Source organism: Leuresthes tenuis, unplaced genomic scaffold (genome assembly GCF_036924035.1).
Source record: "Leuresthes tenuis unplaced genomic scaffold, fLeuTen1.0.hap1 SCAF_2, whole genome shotgun sequence".
NCBI classification, from domain to species: Eukaryota; Metazoa; Chordata; class Actinopteri; order Atheriniformes; family Atherinopsidae; genus Leuresthes; species Leuresthes tenuis.
This window is the reverse complement of record NW_027325356.1, coordinates 42,125,869-42,151,163: the sequence shown is the minus strand read 5'-3', so window position 1 is coordinate 42,151,163 and position 25,295 is coordinate 42,125,869. Positions and strand designations below refer to the sequence as shown.

Sequence of the window (25,295 nt, the reverse complement as noted above, 5' to 3'; positions counted from 1 at the left end):
ATAGGAGCCTGATAACTGCAATATATATATATATATATATATATATATATATATATATATATATATATATATATATGCCGTAGCCACCACATATTTGAGACTTTTCAGTCCTCTCAACCCCCAACTGGTCAGAAGCAGGTGGCCACCCTTCCTGGCTCTGGTTCTGCCAGAGGTTTCTTTCTGTTAAAAGGGAGTTTTTTTCTTTCGACAGTTGCCTCGTGCATGTGCAGGACGAGAGATAGGATTGAAGAGAAGTTTTGGTGCCTTGGCTAGGATACTTTTTTTAATTGGCTTTGTATGTATGAATTGGACTAATTTTGAATTTAATGAATTGGATTTAATTGGAATATGATTATATTACAATGAATTGGGTTCTAATCAGATTTTGAAGTGCATTGACATGATATTTGTTGTATTTGTGGTGCTTGTGGCACTATATAAATAAACTGAACTCTAAATTTCTATGGAGGCAGTAATGATGGACATTTTTTAATTTTTAGTTGTTGTTTAGTAAATATTTACAATAACAACAATAATAATAACAATGACAGTGTAACATGTCATATGTTGTAGTTCATGTAAGGTATTCACCTCATTTTAAGACCTGGAAACCATCAGAAGATTTGTTATTTTTAGGGCTCGGCACATTAACGCGTTATTTTTGCGTTAACAAATTAATTCATTATCGCCGACAATTATTTGCCTCCCATTAACGCAGTTTTTATTATTTATTATTTTTATTGTAAACGTCTGTTGCTCACTGGCTTTTATTTTGAAAAAGTCCATCGTGAGCAAGCCTAGTATGTTGCTTACTGCTGCGGCGCTCACAGGAAACAATCATAAAGGAAAAGAATGGCAAATAAAGAGGGAAAAAGAAACATGGTGAAGGTTACGGAACTTTTCCATTTTCCATTTTCATTTTAAAATACTTCCAGACGGCGCAGTCGACAGAGCCAAAGTCATCTGTAAGCACTGTAACGTTGAATTGTGTTATCACCGGAGTACTTGGAGTCTGAAATACCTCCCAAGTGCAAAACACTCAGTTGATACTAGCAAATCATCCAACGAAACAAGCTGAGCGAGGCTTCGGCAGACTATGTTAGATGCAACGTGTGGGAGAAGTATAGATGAACAAAGACAAGAGAAGTTAACAAATGCTATAGCGAAGAGGATCACTACTGCCTCCAGGCCGATTAGTGTTGTGGAAGACGTTGGTCTGAGAAACGTTCTCCAAATCGCAACAAATGATGGCGGGCATGAGATTCCCTCAAGATGCACCATCACAAGAAGAATACAGGAATTGTATGAAAAGGAGAGGACTGCAAAAGCGGTAACTTTACAACGTGCAACCTCCGTTGCTCTCGCTGTGGATCTGGACATCACTGAGTAACCATAATTACCTCTGCATTACAGTGTATTATATTGATGAACAGTGGGAGCTGCATTCACATGCTCTAACGGTAATGAAAACAGAGGAGAGACATTCTGCGGAAACGTGCGCCAAACACTTTATTCAAGTTGCACAACAGAGGAATGTGTCAAATAAAGTCACCTCACTTAGCACACATAGTGGAAGAAACATGACCGCTGCTGCGAGACATCTGCCTTTCGAACATGTCCCCTGCTTCGTCTGCAGCGTTCCATCACAGTATCTCTTTAGAACTATTCTTTTGTACTTGACAATGTTCTGGCCAAGTGCAGATAAGTTGTTTAAACGCAGTCCAGCAAATGCTGCAGAATTAGACCAAAAACAAGTTGAACATGGACAAAAGAAAGAGTCGCTTGTGCAAGATGTTCCAACAAGATAGAATTCCACACTGGAACGAACAGCCACTGAGGGATGTCCTCACTACACACACCAAGACTGCCATGCCAGCTACTGCTGAAATGGACAAACTGCAGAGGTTGGAAATGCTTTATGTTTATGTTTTACATCATATGTCTCACCTGTCAGAGTGCATGTGAGAAAAATAGCGTGTGTGAGGGTGTGTGTGTACGTGTGTATGAAGAAATATGTAAATGCAGCATGAATATGTAATGGATATTTTTGTGTATAAGTAAATGCAATTTATATTTGACTCAAGTGGAGTTTATTTTCTGTTGCAAGTATGTGAAGAATTTTTGGGAGGAGAAAAGTGTGTCTCATGCTCTGTGGCTCTACCTGCTTTTTGCCATGTATCACGGGTGATGGAGAGCTCAGATGGGGACCCTGCCTATATGACCTAGTTCAAGTCTACATTCAGAAAAGACCTGGAGACACGTAAGGAAAATGCCAACATTGCATATCTGAAGATTGCTACTGCACTGGACCCTAGATTCAAGGACCTCAAGTGTATACCCAGAGATGAGAGGAGTGAGGTGTGGGCCTTTGTCACCAACTTAGTTAAGGAACAGATGGTTGTTGCAGAGAAACCTGTGGAAAAAGAAACATCAGAGCCACCAAAGAAAAAGTTAACCCTCCTGGCTGATTCAACTGAGTCCAATTCTGAACAGGAATATGATTTAATTGAGCACAGTGTGCGTCGAAGCGTCAGAGCAGAGCCCACCATCAGTTCAGATTCCTGTCTATTAGAGTGGAGGTCCAAACATGCACACTCACACGGCAAGCTGACCCCAGACAGAACCTGGTCTCATGTTGTCCGTCGCAGAGGTAAACCCAGCACGAAACCTAAACCTCCAGCACTCACTCCACCACCTGAAGTCCCATTGCATAATAGATACAATTTGTTGATTCTAAATACAATATGTGATGATGAAGGTGATACAAAAAAACAATAAAAACAAGAGAAATGGCCCCAAAACTCAGCCAAGGGCTAACCAGAACATTAGGAGAATCCCAAATGCCACAACCAAGGTGAGGACATATTCTGAGAAGGAAGACTGGCTCTGAGATCCTGAACAAAGACTTTTCTCAGACCTCAGTGCTGCGTTTGATACTGTAGATCACAGAATCCTGTTGCACGGACTGGACAACTGGGTTGGACTTTATTTTGTTACAATTGGCAGCTATGAATCTGAGCGAGTGGCCATGACTGTTTAACTTGGGGTGGCTGTAGCTCAGGAGGAAGAGCAATCGCCCACCAATCAGAAGGTCGGTGGTTCGACTCTGGCTTCCCCGGGCTACAAGTCACTGAACCCCACGTTGCCTCCCAGTGTATCACTCGGGTATGAATGTGTGCATGAATGATTGGAAAAAAGCATGTAGTTATGAATCTTAAGACGTGCTGTGTGAGTGGGGTGACATGTAGTGAAGCGCTTTGAGTGGTCAGTTAGACTAGAAAAGCGCTATACTAAGTACAAGTCCATTGAACTTGACCTCTTCTGTTTAACTTGTACATGCTCCCTTTGGGTCAGAACTGCAGAACTTTAACATCAATTATCACAGTTCTGCAGACGATACACAAGTTTATGTGTCTCTGTCACCAGACGACTACAGCCCAGCAGATGTACTGTGTCAGTGTCTGGAGGAAATAAACACCTGGATGAGAGAGAATTTTCTACAATTAAATGGTAAATGGACTTGTACTTGTATAGCGCTTTTCTAGTCTAGCTGACCACGCAAAGCGCTTCACTACATGCCGCATTCACCCCACTCACACACACTCATACAGCACGTCTTAAGATACAAATAACTACGTGCTTTCTAATCATTCACACACATTCATACCCCCAATGATACACTGGGGGGGCAACGTGGGGTTCAGTGTCTTGCCCAAGGACGCTTTGACATGTATCCTGGGGAAGCCAGAGTCGAACCACTGACCTTCCGATTGGTGGGCGACTTCTCTTCCTCCTGAGCTACAGCCGAAATGAAGACAAACCTAAGAGGGTCAGCATTGGTAAATATCTTGAGACTCGGGCCCTTACAATCACTGACCAAGTTGGTAACCTTGGAGTGTTGATAGACTCAGATCTGACTTTCAGCAGCCACATCAAAGCTGTCACCAAGGCAGCTTTTTACCAACTCAGAAACATCAGAATGAAAGGTTTTCTCTCCCAAAAAGACCAGGAGAAACTCATCCATGCATTCATCTCCAGTAGACTCCATTACTGTGATGGTCTTTTAACTGGACTTCCCAAAAAGAGCATTAAACATCTGCAGTTCATCCAGAACGCTGCTGCTAGAGTTTTAACCAGGACTAAGAGATCTGAACACATCACACCAGTTTTAAAATCTTTACACTGGCTTCCAATTAGTCACAGAATAGATTTTAAAAGCCTACTGATGGTTTACAAATCCCAGAATGGTTTAGGCCCAAAATCCATCTGCGATATGTTCAGAGAATATAAAGCCAGCAGAGCCCTTAGATCCAAGGACTCAGGTCAGCTTGTCCAGTCCAGAGTCCAGACTAAACCTGGAGAAGCAGCATTTAGCTGTTATGCTGCAAACAAGTGGAACAAACTGCCAGAGGAGATTAAACTGTCACCAAATGGAGACATTTTTAAATCCAGGTTAAAAACATTGCTTTTCTCATGTGTCTATGCATGAAATCTGCACGGTATCTTTTAACTTATCGAGACTGTTGCTTGTTTTTATTAGTTTTTATTCATTTTAATTCATTTTAATTATTTCTCTTTATATTCTTTTACATACTTTTAATGCTTTTTCTGCTTCCTGCTGCAATGCTTTTATTTTATGTAAAGCACTATTAATTGTTAATGTGCTATACAAATAAATTTGACTTTGACTATGCACAGAAGTATTTAGATACACCTTCAACATCCGTCCCGTGTGAAAGGTCGTTTTCTCTTGCTGGTCATATTCTACAGAAGAAGAGAGCTTCTTTATCATCTGAAAATGTGAATAATTTTGTATGCCTTAGCAACTGGATTCATGCAGAGGAGTAAGAAAAAGAAGCTCTAGAAATTGGCAAACTGCACTGAAAGTGTTTTCTTTTTTTTTTTTTACTGAGAGTCTCATTTTTATATAATTTTTATATCAGTGACAATAAGCTTAAGTTTTGTATTTGATTGTTTAAGTTGAGATTTTGACCAAATAATTTATTTAACTGCTACTGTTTTTATTTATTTATTCATTTAAATGCTGATGCCATGCACTTTACTACTTTTGAATTCATTAAGTCAAATTGTAGGAATTGACAAACTGCACTTAAAGTGTTTTCTGGTTATTTTTTTTAGTGAGATTCTGCTTTTAAGTGTTTGCACAACAAATGTATGGCACATTCGTTCACAGTTTCAATAAAAGTGCTTTATATGCTACTTTTGAATTAATGTTAGGATTTTGCTTCTAACAATGCAATTAATCGGGATTAATCACAGGAAATCATGCAATTAACGCGATTAAAGAATTTAATATTTGCCCAGCCCTAGTTATTTTATTTTGTCTTGATACATATAACCTTAGAGCTGAAAAAAGTGGACTTGTTCGATATTACTGTCTCCTAATTTACGTGTTCAACACAGGAAGTCTTTGTGTTGTTTTGGCTCCTCTGTTCTTTGTGATATTTAACATGACCAAGAGTATGATCAAATCTAAAGAATACATTTAGCCACTCACAGTATTGGTTTGAAAGTTCAGTCAACAACATTTACATTAGAATAGAAGTAAAATAATAGAAATGATAGCACAGAGTAATACTTTATTAGTCCCCAAGGGAAAAGTATATTGTTAGTGTTTTCTCTTTTGCCAAAAGAAAAAAATAATAACAAATAAAAGGCACATATATCATGCATTTCAGCTTATGGGAGGAGTCCCCTCTCAGTTTATTGTAGTGGACAGGAATGACCTTCTGTATCAATCCTTTTTGGAGCAGAGATGAATAAACTTCCAACTGAAGATACTGTTGTTTCATCAGTGTGTTCTGCTGTCAAGGATCTTTTGCAACATTATTCTTCCCACAACCTGTTCCAGGGGCTCCGGAGCAGAATTGCATCATCGGCATCATCCACATTTTAGTAAGAATCTGTTGGTTTCATATAAAAACATGCAGGTGAGAAAGACAAATCAAACCAGGGCAGCAAAGTGGCAACTAATTATACAACTGTAGAATTTATATGCTTAGTTCCTTTTTTGTGATTTCTATTTAACGACTCAGTCATTAATAGCACTTTTTCAAGACAATAAACTGAGATCACATTGATGCTAACAGCCCACATGTTTAACCTCATGTTGCATTGTCTCACCAAGTCCAGAGGAGCTGGTGGTGTCCCCCAGAATCTTCTCAGAGCAGGTCCCACGGTGGCAAGGTTGGTAGGTTGGTGGTCTCAGCCTCACTGAGCAGTTGTCACCATGACGACCAGTCACTTTGTGCATACAATGGACCACTCGTGACTGCAGGCCTTTCCCACAGGAAGTTGAGCACTGAAACAGCAAATGAAAATGATTCCTTGTCACAGTTCATGTTGTCGCTCTCAAAGAATTTGTGGTTGAGGTAGTAAAAATATGTAAATGTAAAAATAACCGTAAACTACCCCTCTCTATCCTCCTGCCAGACTGGCTTTGTACAGTATGTGGATTGTCAAAAGCGTGGAGAAAGGACATTAGATCTGTTTTACGCTAATGTGAAGGAGGCTTACAGGGCAGTGTCTCTTCCACCACTGAGTAGATCTGATCACAGCATGGTCTATCTATAACCCACATACAGACCTTGTGTACAAAGACTTCCTGTTACTACCAGATCTTTCAGGAAGTGGTCACCAGAGGCGAGTGATGCATTAAGAGACTGCTTTGATGTCACAGACTGGGCTGTACTGCTGGAGGAAGAAGAAATGGACATTGACATGGACAGGAGGGTCAGCACCACCAGAGACGACATTAACTTCTGTAGGGACACTGTGATTCCAGTGAGGACTGTAAGGTGCTATCCTAATAATAAACCATGGATCACCAGTGACATCAAAGTCCTCCTGAACCAGAAAAAGATGGCGTTCCAGAATGGGGATGGAGAAAGGTGGAGGAATGTACAACTGGAGCTTAAAAAGACACTACGTCGAGCTAAGGTGGAGCACAAGAAAAAGGTAGAGAGACAGCTGGAGAACAATAACACCAAGGAGGTGTGGAGGGGCATGAGGACTGTAGCCAATTTATATAGCCGGCACACAAGGCACCAACAATATATATATATCGCGGACACACGTAGCGTGACGTGATAAGATATAAGGATTTATCCGAAAGTTCTCACTATCTGAATAAGCCTTATTTTACCTCGTTTTAGGGCACCACCTTCAATCGAAGGAAAAAGACAGAATCTTACGATTCTGGTATGTTAAATTAATAATCAACGATTGATTAATAACTTTTGCGCTTTTATTCGTCCGTCATCTTTGGAAATGGCAGGAGAGGAAGATGAGATGGAAGAAGAAGGTCCGAACAAAGACAGAAAGAGAAGAATGTAGTAGAAAGATACATTTTGCGTTTTTGTTCGTCCGTCATCCTGTCTCCTTTCTATAGCACATTTTAAACTCTGCTGCTGTACGCTTCCTCACCTATTTTTGATCACCAAAAGGAGCCAGCGTTCAGCTTGTCAACCTTTTTGTCAATCTTTGGTGAATTTAAGTTCACCTCCTCAGAGTTGGTCAGCAACCAAAACCAACTCCACCCTTGGACAGTTTTGTCGTTATTTGTGGTGAATTCCGACACACCACTCCGTTCGTCTTCAAGCTACCAGAAGGAAGCCATTCTACGGTGCTTGAAAGCGACCGGTCCAGTCCCAGAAAGTCAACCACAACGAAGGTCGCGAGACGCGGAACCGAGAGAGACCCAGTTGGACCCGTTGGCTTTACCTTTGGTTCGGAGCTGACCTAACTGTAAGTTCCGCCCTGTTCTTACATTTCAGACGGTATGCATTGGGTGTGGAGAGAATTCGCTGTTAAAATTATAGATTAACCCAAGTTGTTAGTCTTTAAATTCAAATAGTAACAAAGCTCGACTATTTGAATGATTCCAGTATCCATCCATCCCCTCCCCTTAGTTCTTTTCAATTCACTAAGTGTTTCTTATATAATCACCTATATTCAAAGCATTTCTCCTGTTGTCTTAAGGTTCATGTCTTTGGTCATGTCATTTTAATAAATGGTTCATATATATACATATATAAAATCAACCGGTTTTTGTGTATGTGTTCTTTACGTAAGTGTGAGTCCAACAAAACGAGAATTCACGAGTCGCGACTATATGAGACTGGAATTTATAAGTTATTAATTAAAAATTGATTATTAATTTAACATACCAGAATCGTAAAATTCTGTCTTTTTCCTTCGATTGAAGGTGGTGCCCTAAAACGAGGTAAAAGAAGGCTTATTCAGATAGTGAGAACTTTCGGATAAATCCTTATATCTTATCACGTCACGCTACGTATGTCCGCTATAGATATATATTGTTGGTGCTTTGTGTGCAGGCGATATATAATTTGGCTACAACAGCTCCCTAAATTTTATTCCAACAATACATGACTCTCTTGTTGACAGCATTCTTCTTGTTTATAGTTTCAATGCCTGCAACACTGGACAATGTTGCCCCTTTGACAAGGAAGTTAATCTCAATCCCAACCAGACTGTTCAAGGAATTTTTCCCTTGAATCATTACTTCCATATTAGATTTGATCCATCTGTCTTTGTTGACAGGATATGTTCCTCAGACTTTTAAGGTTGCTGTAATTAAACCTTTACTTAAAAAACCTACTCTTGATTCAGAAGTGTTGGCTAATTATCGACCTATATCCAATCTCCCTTTTTTTGTCTAAAGTTCTTGAAAAGATAGTTGCAGTTCAACTTTGTGATCATTTATATAGAAATAATCTGTTTGAAGAGTTACAGTCAGGATTCAGAGTGCATCATAGCACAGAAACAGCACTGGTGAAAGTTACCAATGATCTCCTCTTAGCCTCTGATAGCGGACTTGTTTCTGTGCTTGTCCTGTTGGATCTCAGTGCTGCATTTGATACGATCGATCATAGCATTCTGTTACAGAGATTTGAACATGTTATTGGGATTAAAGGAACTGCATTAGGCTGGTTTAAGTCATATTTATCTGATAGATTCCAGTTTGTTCTTGTAAATGAAGAATCTTCCTCACACACCAGAGTAAGTCATGGAGTTCCTTAGGGTTCGGTGCTTGGACCGATTCTTTTTACTTTATACATGCTTCCTCTAGGTAACCTTATTAGACAGCATGGCATACATATCCATTGTTATGCTGATGATACTCAGCTGTACGTGTCTATGAAACCAGATGAAACCAATAGGTTGGTCAGACTACAAGCATCTTTTAAAGACAAAGACCTGGATGATAAATCCCCTGCATGAAACGTGCTACCTCCAGTAGGGGTCCTTAGGCAAGACCCCCTTACCCTATCTGCCTACCTGTAAGTCGCTTTGGATAAAATTGTCTGCCAAATGCATAAACATAAACGTGGATGACTCAGAACTGTCTGCTACTAAATTCAGACAAACTGAAGTTGTTACATTTGGACCTGAGCACTTCAGGGAGAAATTTTCTAGTTATATAGTTACTCTAGATGGTATTTCCTTGGCTTCTAGTACTACAGTGAGGAACCTTGGAGTTATTTTTGACCAGAATTTATCATTTGAAGCACATATAAAACAGGTTTCTTGGACTGCCTTCTTTCACCTTCATAATATTGTTCAAATCAGGAACATCCTGTCTCAGGGTGATGCAGAGAAACGAGTTCATGCATTTGTTCCTTCAGGACTGAACTACTGTAATTCGTTATTATTGGGCTGTCCCACATATTCTCTGAAAAGCCTCCAGCTGATCCAAAATGCTGCAGCCAGAGTTCTGATTAGAACTAACAGGAGAGATCATGTTTCTCCAGTTTTAGCTTCTCTTCATTGGCTCCCTGTTAAATTCAGAATAGAATTTAAGATTCTTCTCCTCACATATAAAGTTCAGTTATCAGGCCCCTCTCATGTGGAATAAGCTGCCAGTAAATGTCCGGGAAGCAGACACCCGATGGCTCAGGTGATGCTGAAACATCCCATTGTGAAGCTGCTATCAGTGTAGACTGATGGGAGCCTCCTATGTTACACCTTTCCTCACTTTGCTCTCTTTTTCCCCCATTTATTTCCTCATTTGACATTATATAGATTTGACATGATTGTGGTTATTAACTTGTGTTTCCCTGTTCCAACAAGTATCCTTTGAATGGTGTTATGGTGTTTTCCCCCCCTCTTTTCTTCGGTCTCAACCCCCACCCTTCCTGGTTCTGGTTCTGATGGAGGTTTCTTCTTGTTAAAAGGCAGTTGTTTCTCTCCACAGTCGCCTCATGCATGCTCAGGATGGGAGATTGGGCCGAAGAGAAGTTTTGGTGCAATCTGTTGATTTCCTTAGCTAGGATATTGTTTTTGAATTGGCTCTGTATGTATGAATTGGACTAATTTGGAATTTAATTAATTTAATTTGATTGGATTAGGATTACAAAGAATGATTACAATTAAATTGGCTTGAATATGACTGTATTATTGAAGTGTCTTGAGATAACATTTGTTGTAATTTGGCGCTAAATAAATAAAACTGAATTGACTGAACTGATTTAATGATTTGGTGCTTGTTGACTTGTGGATGGCATCAGGGTAAGATATTTCAAGTGCAAGTGGTTGTGTAAACTAGATAAGATTCGCATGTTTACATATGCTTAAGAGCTTTGCCCCAACATAATTTAATTTTGCACACATGACATGCCAACTTTGTTTGATTGGTAGCAATGATTGTGAGACAGACAGAACTTTCTTTTTTTTGTGCCAGGAGAGCACGACAAAAAGGCTCAGCAGGATTTTTTTTTCCAAATCGTTGTGGGGAGATAGATAGATTCTTGATCCCAATGGAAATTCAAGGAGGGGAGGGGACCAAACACGCACCAAACACATTCTGATAATTAGAATTTTTGATTCTCAATATATCGGTCAGTTTAAAGGCTATTTGCAGAAATTGTTTCTTATCAATATTTAGATTGTTTTATTTTTAAATTTAAATTCCATGATCCCCTCTATTTCAGGGTGTATAGAACAGGACCCTCGGGACCCACTTTGTCTTTGATATTCTCCAATCCTTAGATATTATAATGCTTTTTCCATTAATATCTAATAAATTCTAGCCTTATCCTTGAAATGGAGGATGAGGCCTCTCTATGGAGATTGAGGAATGGGAAAATCATGTGGTCTTCCACACATGAAGAGGCCCTGTCTTTCATTCCCCCTCCTTCTTGACCCCAGGACTTACTTTGGACTTGCCACGATCAGCAGCCCTGAGACTGCATTTGATTTTCTTTTCCCTGAGGATATCCTGCAGCTAATCCTGCACTTCACAAACCTGCAGGGAAGTAGGTTAGTAAAGGAATTGAAAGATTTGAGTGAGGACAAGCTGCGGGCCCACCTGGGGCTGCTGATCTTGGCCAACATCGTCAGGTCACAGTTTGAGACAACCAAGAGCCTGTGGGACAATGAGACAGAGCGTGTTATTTTTGCTGCAACAATATCCCAGAAGAGATTTTTCCAGATCAATCTGGCCTTGTGGTTCGATGACAGACTGTCCCTGCCAAACCGCCGCAGGAGAGACAAGCTGGCCGTGATTAAGGACCTGTGGAATGGATGGAGCACCCGCCTCCCCAAGCTGTTTAACCATATCCTTTAATGAACAGCTGGTTCCTATTTAGGAGCCACTGTTCAATCAGACAGTATATTCACTCCAAACCTGGAAAGATTTGGGCTCTCTGTTACAAGCAGACCTTGTATGCATGGAGGGTCCAATTGTATACAAGGAGGTCTGCCTCAATACCTAGAGAGTACCACCAAGGGATGTGGGTGGTACTTCAACTCACCGATGAGCTTGAGCACCATATCGTTACCACCAACAGTTTTTTCACCTTATCCTCTTGCTAAGGAGTTACAGAAGAGGAGGATGGCCCTGGTGGGGACACTTAGGTCAAATAAACCTGAGCTCCCCCTGCTCAACATTAGACACAGAAGTGCTTTTAAGACATCGCGAGACAGAGGTCCAGGAATATGGAAAACGAAAACCCCAGATCATTCTGGATTTTAAGTTGGTGGGAAGCGGCAGAGAATTGTGTTAGACTACAACTCTGCATCCTGGTCTCAACCCTGGGTTGTCATGTTTCTGGATGACTAATAAATTTGTCCATATTTCTGTCACTGTCTTGTCTTCTTGTCTTGTCATTTCCTGTTTTATTTTGAAAAGTAACTCTCTCCTCGTTTCAGGTCACTTGCTCTTTCTCGGTCTGATTGTCTGCTGTTTCCACCTGTTCCCCGTTACCCTGTGTATAAGAGTCTGCGTCTCCCTTTATCTCGTGCCAGTGTGTTCGTCTTTGTTCTTGTCTGCATGCGTTCACCTCAGCCTTGCCACAGTCTTTTCACAGCCTTGACCTTAGTCGTTATTTGGATTTTGTTCCGATTCCTCCAAGTTGTAAGTTTCATATCAAAGTTTAGTTCCATAGTTTATGATTTTGCAGCCTTTTGTCTCCTCCGTGTGTAGTGATCCTTTGTTTGCTTACCTTTCATAGATTAGTGTTTTCTGTTGTTTCAACCTTATTTTGCGAGTTCTTTTGCCTCCGTAAGCGGAGTGATTTTCAGTAACTGTTGACGTTTTATTGTTTTGTGTTTTCCTCCTTTTAGTGGAGCGATTATTTATTTATTTTTTGCTTTTTCCATTTATGCGTATCAGAGGTAAGTTTCATTGCCTTTTTTGATTGCTCAGTCTTAGAGTTTTGAACCCTCAAAGACTGTTTTTTGAAGAAACTGAAACCCTGCGTCCTGAGATGTAATCTGGTCATGACAATTTCTTGAAATGAGAGCCGCTCCTTCCAAAGTGGGATGGATGCCGTCTCTCCTCATCAGACCAGGTTTTCTCCAGAAAGATTGCCAATTATCTATGTAGCCCACGCTGTTTGCTGGACACCATCTAGACAACCAGCGATTGAATGAGGACATGCGGCTAAACATGTCATCACTGGTCAGATTTGGCAGGGGTCCAGAGAAAACTACGGAGTCCGACATTGTTTTGGTAAAATTACACACCGATGCAACATTAATTTTAGTGACCTCCGATTGGCGTAACCGGGTGTCATTACCGCCGACGTGAATAACTATTTTACCGTATTTCCGCTTATCCTTAGCCAGCAATTTTAAATAGGATTCTATGTCGCCCGCTCTGGCCCCTGGAATGCATTTGACTATGGTCGCTGGTGTCGCTAATGCCACGTTTCTGACTATAGAGCTGCCAATTACCATTATTTTTTCTTCAGTGGATGTTTCCCTGAGTGGTACCCAGCCAGCCTGGTTTCCAGGTTGCTCGGGACATGCTGAGGTACAGCTGGGGATTTGCTACGCCACACTGGCTAAAGGGACCTGGCTTGCTATCATATGGTTTTCAACAGTGTGGAGCTGAGATTCCAATTCTGAAAACCTTTCTTTCTTTCTACCGAGAGGCTGAATTTGTTACATGTACCATTGTTGTGAAAAGGGACAGAGGAGAGAGCTAGTAGGCTAAGCTAGAGAAGCAAACACACCGCTAGAAAAGTAAAAACGTGTCAAATTATCAAAGATCTATATAAATGGGTGCTAGTATAAATCAAATAGTGCGTGATAGTGTTTGATGCAAAAGTGTGTCACTTATAAGAAGAAATTCAGTGGTATTTAATCATCCAAGAGAAATGTCAGCACGTAGCAGCAGTCCAACTAGAAGCAACTCCTAAACTGTTGGTGCAATTAAATACATTTCCGAGTGCTGGTGTAAGATACACTAGACACTACAGTAAGGGGAGCTGAGTGAGAGAGCTAATTATTGGCACCAGGAACCCTCTTGCTGTGACTCAACAATGCAAACCATTACTCCACAAAGCTGAAGTCTGAACTTTTTTCTAATTTACTTTCCATAAACTGGACTTGTTTGAGTTTAACAATCAATTAGATTGATTTTGATTATAAACCGGCTGGGTAGTATCTTCAAAGTGTATTGATATAAAATTTGTTGTGAATTAGTATCGCATACATGTAATTTAATTGAAATTTATTCCATTTCTATTAATTAAATTTAAACTAAACTGAAATTAATTGTATATCTGTATAAGTGAGTTAATTAAAGAAGCTAGAAGTGATAATAAATTAAGAGTAATTTTGCTGATCTGTGCCATTTGATATTTTTTTCTGTAGATCAAAGAATCCTGTTGCACAGGCTGAAAAACTGGGTTGGACTTTCTGGAGTGGTCCTTAACTGGTTCAGGTCCTACTTAGAGAGAGAGAGAGAGAATTTTCTACAATTAAATGAAGACAAAACTGAGATCATTCTGTTTGGCAGCAAAGAGAAGAGGGTCAGCATTGGTACATATCTTGAGACTCGGGCCCTTACAATCACTGACCAAGTTGGTAACCTTGGAGTGTTGATAGACTCAGATCTGACTTTCAGCAGCCACATCAAAGCTGTCACCAAGGCAGCTTTTTACCAACTCAGAATTAAAGGTTTTCTCTCCCAAAAAGACCAGGAGAAACTCATCCATGCATTCATCTCCAGTAGACTCCATTACTGTAATGGTCTTTTAACTGGACTTCCCAAACAGAGCATTAAACATCTGCAGCTCATCCAGAACGCTGCTGCTAGAGTTTAAACCAGGACTAAGAGATCTGAACACATCACACCAGTTTTAAAATCTTTCCTCTGGCTTCCAGTCAGTCACAGAATATATTTTAAAAGCCTGCTGATGGTTTATAAATCCCAGAACGGTTTAGGCCCAAAATGCATCTGTGATATGTTCAGAGAATATAAACCCAGCAGAGCTCTTAGATCCAAGGACTCAGGTCAGCTGGTCCAGTCCAGAGTCCAGACTAAACATGGAGAAGCAGCATTTAGCTGCTATGCTGCAAACAAGTGGAACAAACTGCCAGAGGAGATTAAACTGTCACCAAATGGAGACATTTTTAAATCCAGGTTAAAAACATTTCTTTTCTCATGTGTCTGTGCATGAAATCTGCACGGTATCTTTTAACTTATCGAGACTGTTGCTTGTTTTAATTCATTTTAATTATTTTATTTCTTTGTCTTTATATTCTTGTGTTCTTAATGCTTCTTCCGCTCCCTACTGCTTATGTAAAGCACTTTGAATGTTTTTTGGACATGAAATGTGCTATACAAATTGACTTGACCTAGAGCACTGAAATTAGCCAGAATTGCCATCACCATTAGAACAAATGTGACCCTGTTATTATTAAGTTGAGGGTAGGCTGCTGAAAGTAAACAGCATAAAGGATTGTTAAAAAGGTGGAACAGCTTACACTCAGGGCTTACTTCAACAACCGTTAAGTGTTACTATAACTAAATTAAACTGAAAAAGTCACTTCACTGTTACCGCAGATTGTGAGATTATCTTTGAATCATTTATTCTAAAAGCTAACAAATGACAAATTTTTTGTAATGGCCACCTTGAAAAGGAACAAAAGGACTGGAGATTGAAGGCTGAAGAACTTGCAATGACATTTTTCTTAAGGGGAATCACATGATCTGGATGAGCCCCCACTTGTTACATGGGACACATACAAAAAGTTCAAATGCCAATTTAGATTTTGATACCCACCCTTAACCAACCATACAGGAGCCATGATGTTTGAAAATAATCATACCTTAGACCAGTCTCCATATTTCCACTCAAAACATTCAGAGTGGTCCTCACAGGATTCCTCTTGAGTTGGCTTGGACAAAGGATCACATAGTCCTTTAGGGTTTGAACACAACACTGTCCTTCTACGAACACCTTGACCACAGTTTGATGAACACTGGAGAGAGTGACAGAAAGAGAGTGACAGATTTTTTACAGTTTTGCTACTTTAAGGACCTGTCTGACACTTGCATTCCTAACATCCCCCAAAAGGAATTTAACATACCAGGGCCCTACAGATGTGTGTACTGTCCACACTTATGTTCTAACTATATGCTTATGAATGTATTTCACAGTATCAGTTACTTGAATTGTTCAAATTTGCATATGACACTACAGATGTGGGTTTGCTTCTGCTAATCCGCCCCTTAGTACTTCGGTGTTCCAGGAGAAAAATATAAAAATTCCAGACTAGGAAATATAATAAACAATGAAATATTATACCCTTATGGATGTGATCTTGTTCTTTTGAAATGTATTGTATTTTATAAATTTGTCTTGTAATGGATTGGACTGAGTGTATCTTTGTCAGTGCATGAAGCTCAAAATGCCAATAAACTATGTTGACATGGTAAAGAAGTATTAAATCTTAAATTGGAATCTTAAAAAAATCTTAAAGTAGAACAGATCACCTTAGAAATGGACAAAACCTCAGACATTTTGTGAGACTACAATCACGTTTTTTTTTTTTTTTTTTGTAAAGGTGGCGTCAACGTAACGACGATAAATAAGCCATTGTGTGAGTACTTCTAAGTTGAAGAAATATGTCTATTTCTGCCCTTTAAAGAGCATGGTAAATCACTGATCACTGGATGCATTGCTTCCCAGTTAATAACATTAAGACAGTTCTCATGACATTAAAAGCCATAACACATTTTCAGGACACCACAATTATGAACATTTAAACAAGGTTTGAATTCCCTATGCAGCTATTTTACTTCATGAATCCAAGACTTTTGGATCATTCATAAGCACCCGTTTTACCAAGCCATGTACAAGTGCTTTGCAGTGGCCACAGTTGCAGAAGTGACAGAGAACACCAATTCAGTGTTCTGAGTTGTCCTCTTCCTCTTTTCCATCTTCTTCATCTTCAATTAAGCTATATAAAGCAGTATAACATACTATACAGTACTATATAAGTACAGTCCATTTACCATTTAACATATCTGCTGCAGCCTCAGCAGCTCCAAGGAAGCTCTGGCTCCCAAGCCTCTAAGCTTTGGCCTCAGCCTTCACCAGACTTCGCTTCAGCCTCAGTATTTGTGCCTGAGTCTGGGTCTTCATCAGTCTGCGCCTGAGTTATAATCTTTGACTGAATTAGCATCAGAGCCCCAGTCTCCTAAGCATCAGTCTGCAGTGCACCAGTCTCCTGACTGTCAGTCTTCAGAGCTCCAGTCTGCAGAGTTTCTGTCTTCAGTGCTCCAGAGCTTCCGTCTTTTGATCTCCAGCCTCCAGGCTTCAGTTTTCCAGTATCCAGACCCACCTTCGTAAGAGGCTCCTTCTCCGTCTGACGTCCGGCTAACTGGCTGAGATGCTCATGCTCTGCCTGCCATTCGGCTGCCTGCCTGGTTGTCCACAACGTCTGTCTGGCCATCCTCCAGAGAGGTCTCTGCACCTTCATTGCTGGATATCTGGCTGTCTGCCTGGCTATCCGCCAGTGAGGTCCTAGCTACTTCCTCCGTGGACATCTGGTCATCCAACAGAGGTTCTGGCTCCTTCGTTGCTACATGCTTGGCCGTCCATCAGAGGCTCTTGTTCCTTCATCTCCTGCTTGCCCAGCCCCCAGAGGGGTCTCAGTCTCGTCAGTTTGTCTGGCCTCCTTTTAAACCCCCCAGAGGGTTCTCTGCTGGGCTGATGAGATCTTAAACACACTAGCAAATCAATAAAAAAAAAAGGAATGTCTGAAAAAAAAAAAGAATCAAGGTGTTGCAATGGTCCAAAGTCCAGACATCAACCTGACAAGACAATCCTCCTGGTTGTCACAACTGTACTGAACTGAACTTTTCTTATTTAGCACCTTTCAAACAAGTGTGTAACCCCAAGTGCTTTACAGAGAAAAGCAGAGCATTTGAAGAATAAATACACAAACCAAGATAGCAAAATAACTGAACAGGCATAATGGAAAAGAGACACGTGGGAAATGAAACAGTGGTCTTACAAGGAGCAAACAAAACCAAGCAGCATGGATACTGAGGAGGATAAAAAGGGGATAGGATAACCATAAATTGGTAAACAGGTGGTACCAATCTATTGAATGAAAATGTATAAGCAAGCAAGTAAGAAAGCAAAAATGTATTTAAATTTGAATGAAATTTAATGAATTTAAATGAACTATTTAAAAAAAACTGAAAGTCAGGTTAATAGATACGATAAAATATATATATCTAAACAAAAGCACAACCAAAAACATCACATGAGATCACAAGAATATTGATCTATTGTAATGATTGGTGGCTCCTTCTGGTTAATTATGGCAACAACGGAGAGGACGACCAAAACATACAGGGAAGAGAAGTTTATTGTATCTTGCGTTTATATAGTGTGTGCGTAATTTGTTCATATTCAAATTGAAAGACAGTAAAATGTACTTAGAATACATTCTAAGTGACTCACTTTTTATGTGAATCAATGGACAATTTTATAATGGTGTATTGATTTGTGTAAAAATGATTCATCTTAAATACATTACTTTCATTTGAGAAAAACACTCCAATTGACGTACCTTTGACCACTCTGAAGCATGCCACACGGTGAAACAGGGGGGGCCTTCACAGCCCTGTAGAAAAGGAGGTTTTCTCCCTGGACAGTACATCTCCTTGGTGTGGATGACTGAACCATTCTGTACATGGTAAACACAAGATACCTTCCTCTGCTGAAGTCCTTTACCACATGTGACAGAACAAGGTCCCCACTCACCTGTCACCCATCTGTGAAAATATCAGGCTATTATTAGAACTGACAGTTCACTGAAAGTACACTTACAGCAAAATTCATAAAAAAAACCTTGAAAACATTTAGCGAAAATAAAAATTAAATATCTCAACTATATACAGAAATATAGCTGCCTCTGGTGTTTGATTATTCTGCTGTTTTTATTGTGGTTATTGTAATTTTTTTTATTGTGTTATATATTTGTATAACCATTTATGTTACTTAATTTTGCATAATAAAAACTGAAAGGTTACTTGTTACTGAATTAACCAATTAACTGCAGTGACATTTGCAACTTTTCAGTGGATGTGCTAAAAGTTATTTTCTTTTCTTCTTTTTTAAGATTGAAATGTGAAATGCTTGTCCACAGCAGTCATTAACACATTTTGTGTATCAAGTAAAAAAATATAGATAATTTATAACTGGATTTAATATAAATATAAATTGAAACAGAATGTACTTATATGTGAGTGTGTGTGAATGTATGTACAGTGAACAACTGAAAGAACGCTGGTATGTTGGTCCATATTTCAGTGCCTTTTTTTCCTCTTTATTGGTCAGTTACAGAGAAGATTATTGGCTTGTAAAATCTAAACTGATTGAAATATTGCAATATTCAAAACATGTAAAGTTTGTCTAAGCCTCTAGATTATTCTGAATTACTTTCATGACAACAGGTCCAGCATGTTGACAAAAAGCTTTCAGAAAACTGAAGTTAGTCCATACCAACTTAAACCATAGCTGAAACAAAGTGCTGCACATCAGAAATAAAGGCAATAAAATACAGCTAAAACAGAAATAAAAGACAAGAAGTCCAACAAAAAGCACAATAAACCAAAAATAAAATCAATGTCTCATACTGGGTCAAAAACCAATGAGTAAAAGTAGTAAGATTGATTTGAAAAGAAAGTGGACAATGAAGGGGCCTGTCTAAGTTGCAAAGTGAAAAACAGATAATCAGCTGACCTGGTAGACCGAGCAGGAGTGTACAGATGGGACAGCTCAGAGTTAAGGCAGGATGAGAGCATTTAAGCATTTAAAAACAAATAACACTGTCAAAATACAAAGAAGTTTAAAATTAGCTCGAAAATACACAGGCAGCCAGTGAAGCGAAGCCAGAATGGGTGTAATGTGATTTTTCTTATGTACTCCAGTTAAAAGATGTACAGCTGCATTTTTAAGCAGCTGGAGACGTGAGAGAGAAGACTGACTGACTTTAAAGTGCATTGCAATAATCTAGCTGAGATGTAATGAAGGTATGGATTAATGACTCAAAGTGCTGTCTTGAAAGAATGGGTTTCACGTTTGCCAACTGCCTTAAATCAATAAAGCTTGACTTCACTACTGTAGCAATTTGACGGTTCAATTTAAAATGCCCATCTTGAAGCTCAGATTTGTAACTGTAGGCCTTACATGCAGTGCCAAGGGACCCAGGTCAACAGAAGGGGACAAGGACCTCACCATTACTTCAGTTTTTTGTCATTAAAATCTAAAAAATTAAGGGCCTACTAAGCTTTAATGTCATTGAGGCATACAAAGAGAGGTGCAACTGAAAAGGCATCCCTCCACTTTAGAGTCACATAAATCTGACAGCCATCAGCGTAACAGTGGAAGGAGATACTTGGCTCCAGTGGAGGGATGGCCAGCAAGCCCCACTCCATGAAACCTTCCACCTTGGTGATGAGAGCGTATGTAGACACAGGCGCTCTCAGCTTCCCAGGTTCGGCTGCCACTCTGGACTGGTTGGCTGTGATGGCCCGGAAACAAGGCCAGGCAGGGTCCCATCAGTCGGTATGCTCTAAAGTGAAGGTTCCCCACCAATGTTGTCCAGACAAGATGGAACCTGTGCAGGCAGAACAGCCAGGTTCTTGTTGTATGGCTCTGGCAGCTTCAAACATTCTGGCAGGAAGTGGGGAGGTTTTGCTCAGGATAGCCTTGTCCAGCGGGTACTCCTCAGTGATGGGAAAAGCTTCCTCAACTGCAACAGTGAAACACTCCACTCGGCATTGCTTCTTTTCCAGTGGTAGCAGCTCATAACCCGCAGGTGGCCTGCGGAGTCAACGCCAACCTGACGGGCTGTGGGCCGAGGCAGCCTTCACCCTTGCTGTGTAAGTCCAAACTGAGGATGTAGCCAGTTTGGCCCGCTGGACACCCATGGACCTTGTCAAGCAGCTTGTATTTATTCTTGTAGGCTTTTAGAATAGTATTCAAAGTGTTATTCAGGCAGATGAAAAATGGGAGCTGATTGTCCACTCTCTGTCCAATTTATACTGGAGGCCGAGGTGTGGCCCACTCAGCAGGTGGGCGTAGACTAAAGTTTTCAGTGACCCAACGTCCGCGGACACTAAGAAAATTCAGACAACAGGAGCTGAAGAAATCCATGAGGTTAAAAGTTTTGTTTGTCAGTGTTTTGTTTGCCCTGGCATTTACCAGGGCCATCTGGTAACAGATGGGGTCTCTGGTTCATCAGGCCGGGAGCTAGGCACAGAGGCTGATGGAACTGGGGAGAGCAGGGGCGTCATGTCCAGAATAGGATCCAGGGAGAGCCGAGACATAAACAAATGAAGAAACAATCCATGTTATGTCCAAGGAAAGGTGGAAGAACGCATCAGATGAACCTTCAGGTTCATCACTGTTACTCATCTATGAAACCAGATGAACCCAATAGGTTGGTCAGACTACAAGCATGTCTTAAAGACATAAAGACCTGTGGCCATATTCACAAAGGATCTTAGGGCTAAAAGTAGCTCCTAATGGGCGAATTTAGGGGAAACTCCAAAAAAATGAGCATGTCAGTCTTAAATTTGTCAGTTACCAGGGGACTCAGGACACAGACATAGGGTATTTTAAGATTACAAGAGGGTTTCATTTTCAAACAAAGCACACAGAGCACAGCAAGGCAGGGCGATCTCCAGGCAGAGCAAAGCAATGGCTATGAAAAACCTAAGCGCTCTCCTCAGTAACTATGGCGTAGAGGATGAGCGCAGCTATGAAAGTTAACCATCTCTCCAAACTGGGAGGAAAACAGAAAAGCTATGAACAATTTAACAAAAACACGCTCTCCTAACGAGGCGAATTTAAACAAAGGACGCACTCGAAAAAGAGAGGCAGTATAAAACTTTAAATATAAACTTAAAGCTCTCCTTTAACGGAGGCAACTATGAAAGGTAGCAATGAAAAATCTCTCCTTGAAAACGGAGGAAAAACAAGGCTATGAAAACTTACCGTATTAATAAATAAACTAAGGCTAGGAACAAGAATAATTTACAACACAAGATAGCTCTGCAGGAGGATCGCTCACTGCAGGCTCGAGGAACTGTGGTTCAAGGAATAAGACAAAGGGCTGGTAATGATGCTCGAACGGAGACAACATACTGACACAAGACAAGGGAAACGCAGACTATCTGAACACATGAGGGACCAAGGGGAACAGGTGGAAACACTTGGGAATCAGGGAAGACAATCAGACGCCTGACACTGGAGGAAGGGCAAGATACCTGAAACGAGGGGAGAAGGTCAGTGATTTTTGAAAATAAAACAGGAAATGACGAGACAAGACATGAAACAGAACATAAACCGTGACAAAATTTAGGACTCCTAATTTTTTTCACGAAGAGCAATTCACAAAGGCTTTTAGGCCTAAAAGTAGCACCTAACTCTAGTAGAGCTTAAAAGTCCTAGAGAGGACTCCTAGTTCAGTAAGACCTATTCAAAAAGAATCAGAAAATGACTGCAGCAAGACAAAATGTTTTGGAGACAATGGAGGACTGTGAATTGATGAAGAGAGATATAGGCTAAATCGTGAGGGTATTAAACTTATGGTAGAATTAGTGCAGGATGCAATAACATCCCCTATTAAGAAAATGAGAAAAATAACCTGATCAGTCCGGAGACAAAATATTTGGCAACATTACGATATTTTGCAACAGGAAAAATGCAACTTTGTAATGCCGACGATTTAGGAATATCGCAACCATCAGTCAGCCGTGCCATAAACCAAACTATCAACACGCTCTCGAGACATACAAAGGATACAAAAGTTTATCTGGTTTCCTTTGGACAATCAGCAACTACACAGGATCAAAGCGTGGACGATGTTATTGACAGGACGCATCAAAATAATTGCACCATCAATAGACAAGGACGTGTTTGTCAATCGAAAGAAAGTCAACTCCATCAACACGCAAAAACCTTGTTTTTGATGCAAATTTTAAAGGAGATCAATTTTCCACCAGTTCACACAGGTCCCTTCATGACATGTCTGTGAAATTGAAGGTGGAATCAATAAGTATTGCAAGCAAATTATATTCCAGTTCTATAGGGGCATGTTTTAATATATGTGTTTATATAATTTAATATCTCTTTAAAACTCTTTGGAGTTATCTTTGACCTCAGTAAAGAAAACATTTTGTTTTATTTTGTGTAAGATATTATAAGAGGTCACAAGTGAGGCTAATAAAGTACACGTCAGCTTCTTATGATTCCATGAATATTATTTAGAAAATTCCTTAGAAATAAAAGTCTAAATAAAATAAATTAAACAATTTAATAGTGGGAAGGATTGACTGGTGACTGACCAACTGACTGACTTGGTGTGTGTGAACCGGTTTGTTTGTACTCATTTGTGCTGCTGTGTGTGAAATCCTGCTGTGTTATGTGAATTTGAAGAAAAAAAAGAAAACAAAAAAAGTTTTTCAAGTGAGAAATCAAAAATCAACTCATCCCATCCCTGACTCTCTTCATTTTTAATACCTATTACATGACTAAAACACACACATTAATTCGAACTTAACATCTGTTGAGTTCTATTGAGTGTGTTCTATTATATTATTATTATAACTGTATTTATTTATTGGCTGCTGTGATTCGTATTGTGTGTCTATATTTTGTTTCTGGTTCAGGTTGCTGGTTTGAGTTGCATTACATTTATATCCTTGGATGCTTTGACATTTTTATTCTGTGACCAAGATCCACAAATGTTCTTATTATAATGATATTTTCTTTTATCATATTGTCATAGTATTTCAGTATCCAGTGCACATTAATTAAGCTGAGATTTAAATGTATTTCTGCCTGTTTCTAGCTTGTGAGTTTGTATTTTGGACTCTTTTCTTAAGTTGTTACAACAGTGATACAAACGCTGTTGTGTGGTGAAGAATAGGGTGCGGTTCAATTGTTTTCTTCTGATTATTAGATTACAGATTGGGGGGAGTTACTAAAATCCTAGGAGGTAGGCTTAGAGGTGTGTTCATATTTCATTGAATTAGAATTTACAGAGCTGTGACGTGTATTGTTGTCTCGTTTGGATTGGTGAAAGGTCATTGTGTAGAGATCCGATTGGGAGCATCTGGGTAGGGCAAAAGTTAGGGCAACGCCCTTAGCTTGAGTCACATCAAAAGAGGTTGAGCATTAATCTAGTTCTAAATTAGCAGTAAAGTTAGCGTTTATTAGCAATAAAGCTAATATAATCTAGTTCTAAATTAGCAATAAAGTTAGCATTTATTAACAATAGCATTAAAGCTAACATTAACCTAAATCCAAATTAGAAATCACAATAGCAAAAAGCTCAATTAGCTTTGTATTGAATTAGCATTGGTTTTAACTCAACCTAGAGCATAAGCCTTTTGTTAGCCTTCAAGGCTAACTAACATTAACACCGACATCAGCCGAGCCTATTCATTAGCATAATTGGCAGCATCTAATTAAACTAATTCTAGCATTAAACTTGTATCAGTTTGAGCTTTAGGTTAGCTTACACTTAGACATCCAAGAGTTGCTTTAAAGAAAACGAAAGAAAAGGGGAAGGAAGTAACCAGGTGAAATAATTAATTGGATTCAACACCAATATTGATCATAAGTGTAAAGAATCCTAAACTTTTCAAAGATATTCAAAAAGTATCTCAAAAATGGGGAAAACGAACAAAAAAATAAAATAAATAATAATAAAAAAAATAAATAAAAATAAAAAAATCGGTTCTCACCTTGGCCAAAAGGTGGCGCTTTCGATGTAGCTGCTTGTGAGAGTATGGGATTAAGGATCAGAGATCAGAGATGATGGATGATGGGGGGGGGCGTTGCGTCTCCCCGCTTTTTCACACACCTGTGGCAACGTCTTGACTCCCGGGGCACTTGGCCAGGGGCACTGGGGCATGCGCTGGCCTACTGTGGGGCATCTGGCTCTCTCGGGTTTTGGGTGGGGGCCTCTGCCGGGGGATTTGGGGGCGCTCAGGCTCCTGGGGCCCGGGTCCGGTGCACGGCCCATCTCTGGGTTGCTGGGGTCGGTGGGCTGTTGTCCCTGGTCCCCGGGGGGCCTCTGCCCTATGCTTACAGGGGCTCTGTCCAGGGGCTTCCTCTGCAGTCTTCTGGGTGGATGCGTGGTTGTCCCTCGGGTAGGCTTCCCAGGTTCTGTGCTCCGTTGAGGCTGCTGGTGGCCTGGGTCTTGTGGTCCTCTCTGCCTACTTCTGATTGCTGGGGTGGGGGGGTTTGGATTAAATGGGCAGTTGATGGGCATCAAGGGGAGCTTTACATTCATAAAACTTCCCTTGGCAAAGCAAATCTGTTTGGCATTAAAGGTATTCAGACTTCAATTCTGCTGCCATGATGCTGGACAGGACAAGGGAAAAAAAAAAGGATCAGAGATCCCAAACCAAAAGATAAGAGCAAAAAGAGACAATGAAAGCTCCCCAGCCAGACGCTGTCCCTAACACAGATCAGGAGGCAGAGAGA

General features: G+C 40.2%; 1 protein-coding gene across 1 annotated transcript in view; it reads right to left on the bottom strand.

Moving 5' to 3' along the window:
• Positions 1-5,693: 5,693 nt before the first annotated feature.
• adamts17 (ADAM metallopeptidase with thrombospondin type 1 motif, 17) overlaps positions 5,694-25,295 on the bottom strand; it is a 174,604-nt gene continuing 155,002 nt past the window's right edge. Inside the window, exons 20-23 of the mRNA XM_072381119.1 lie at positions 18,361-18,565; positions 15,604-15,756; positions 6,145-6,322; positions 5,694-5,924 (exon numbers count right to left, since the gene is read on the bottom strand). Of these exons, the coding sequence (XP_072237220.1) occupies positions 5,914-5,924; positions 6,145-6,322; positions 15,604-15,756; positions 18,361-18,565 (547 nt within the window). The 3' untranslated portion in view covers positions 5,694-5,913. The remainder of the gene's footprint in view (positions 5,925-6,144; positions 6,323-15,603; positions 15,757-18,360; positions 18,566-25,295) is intronic.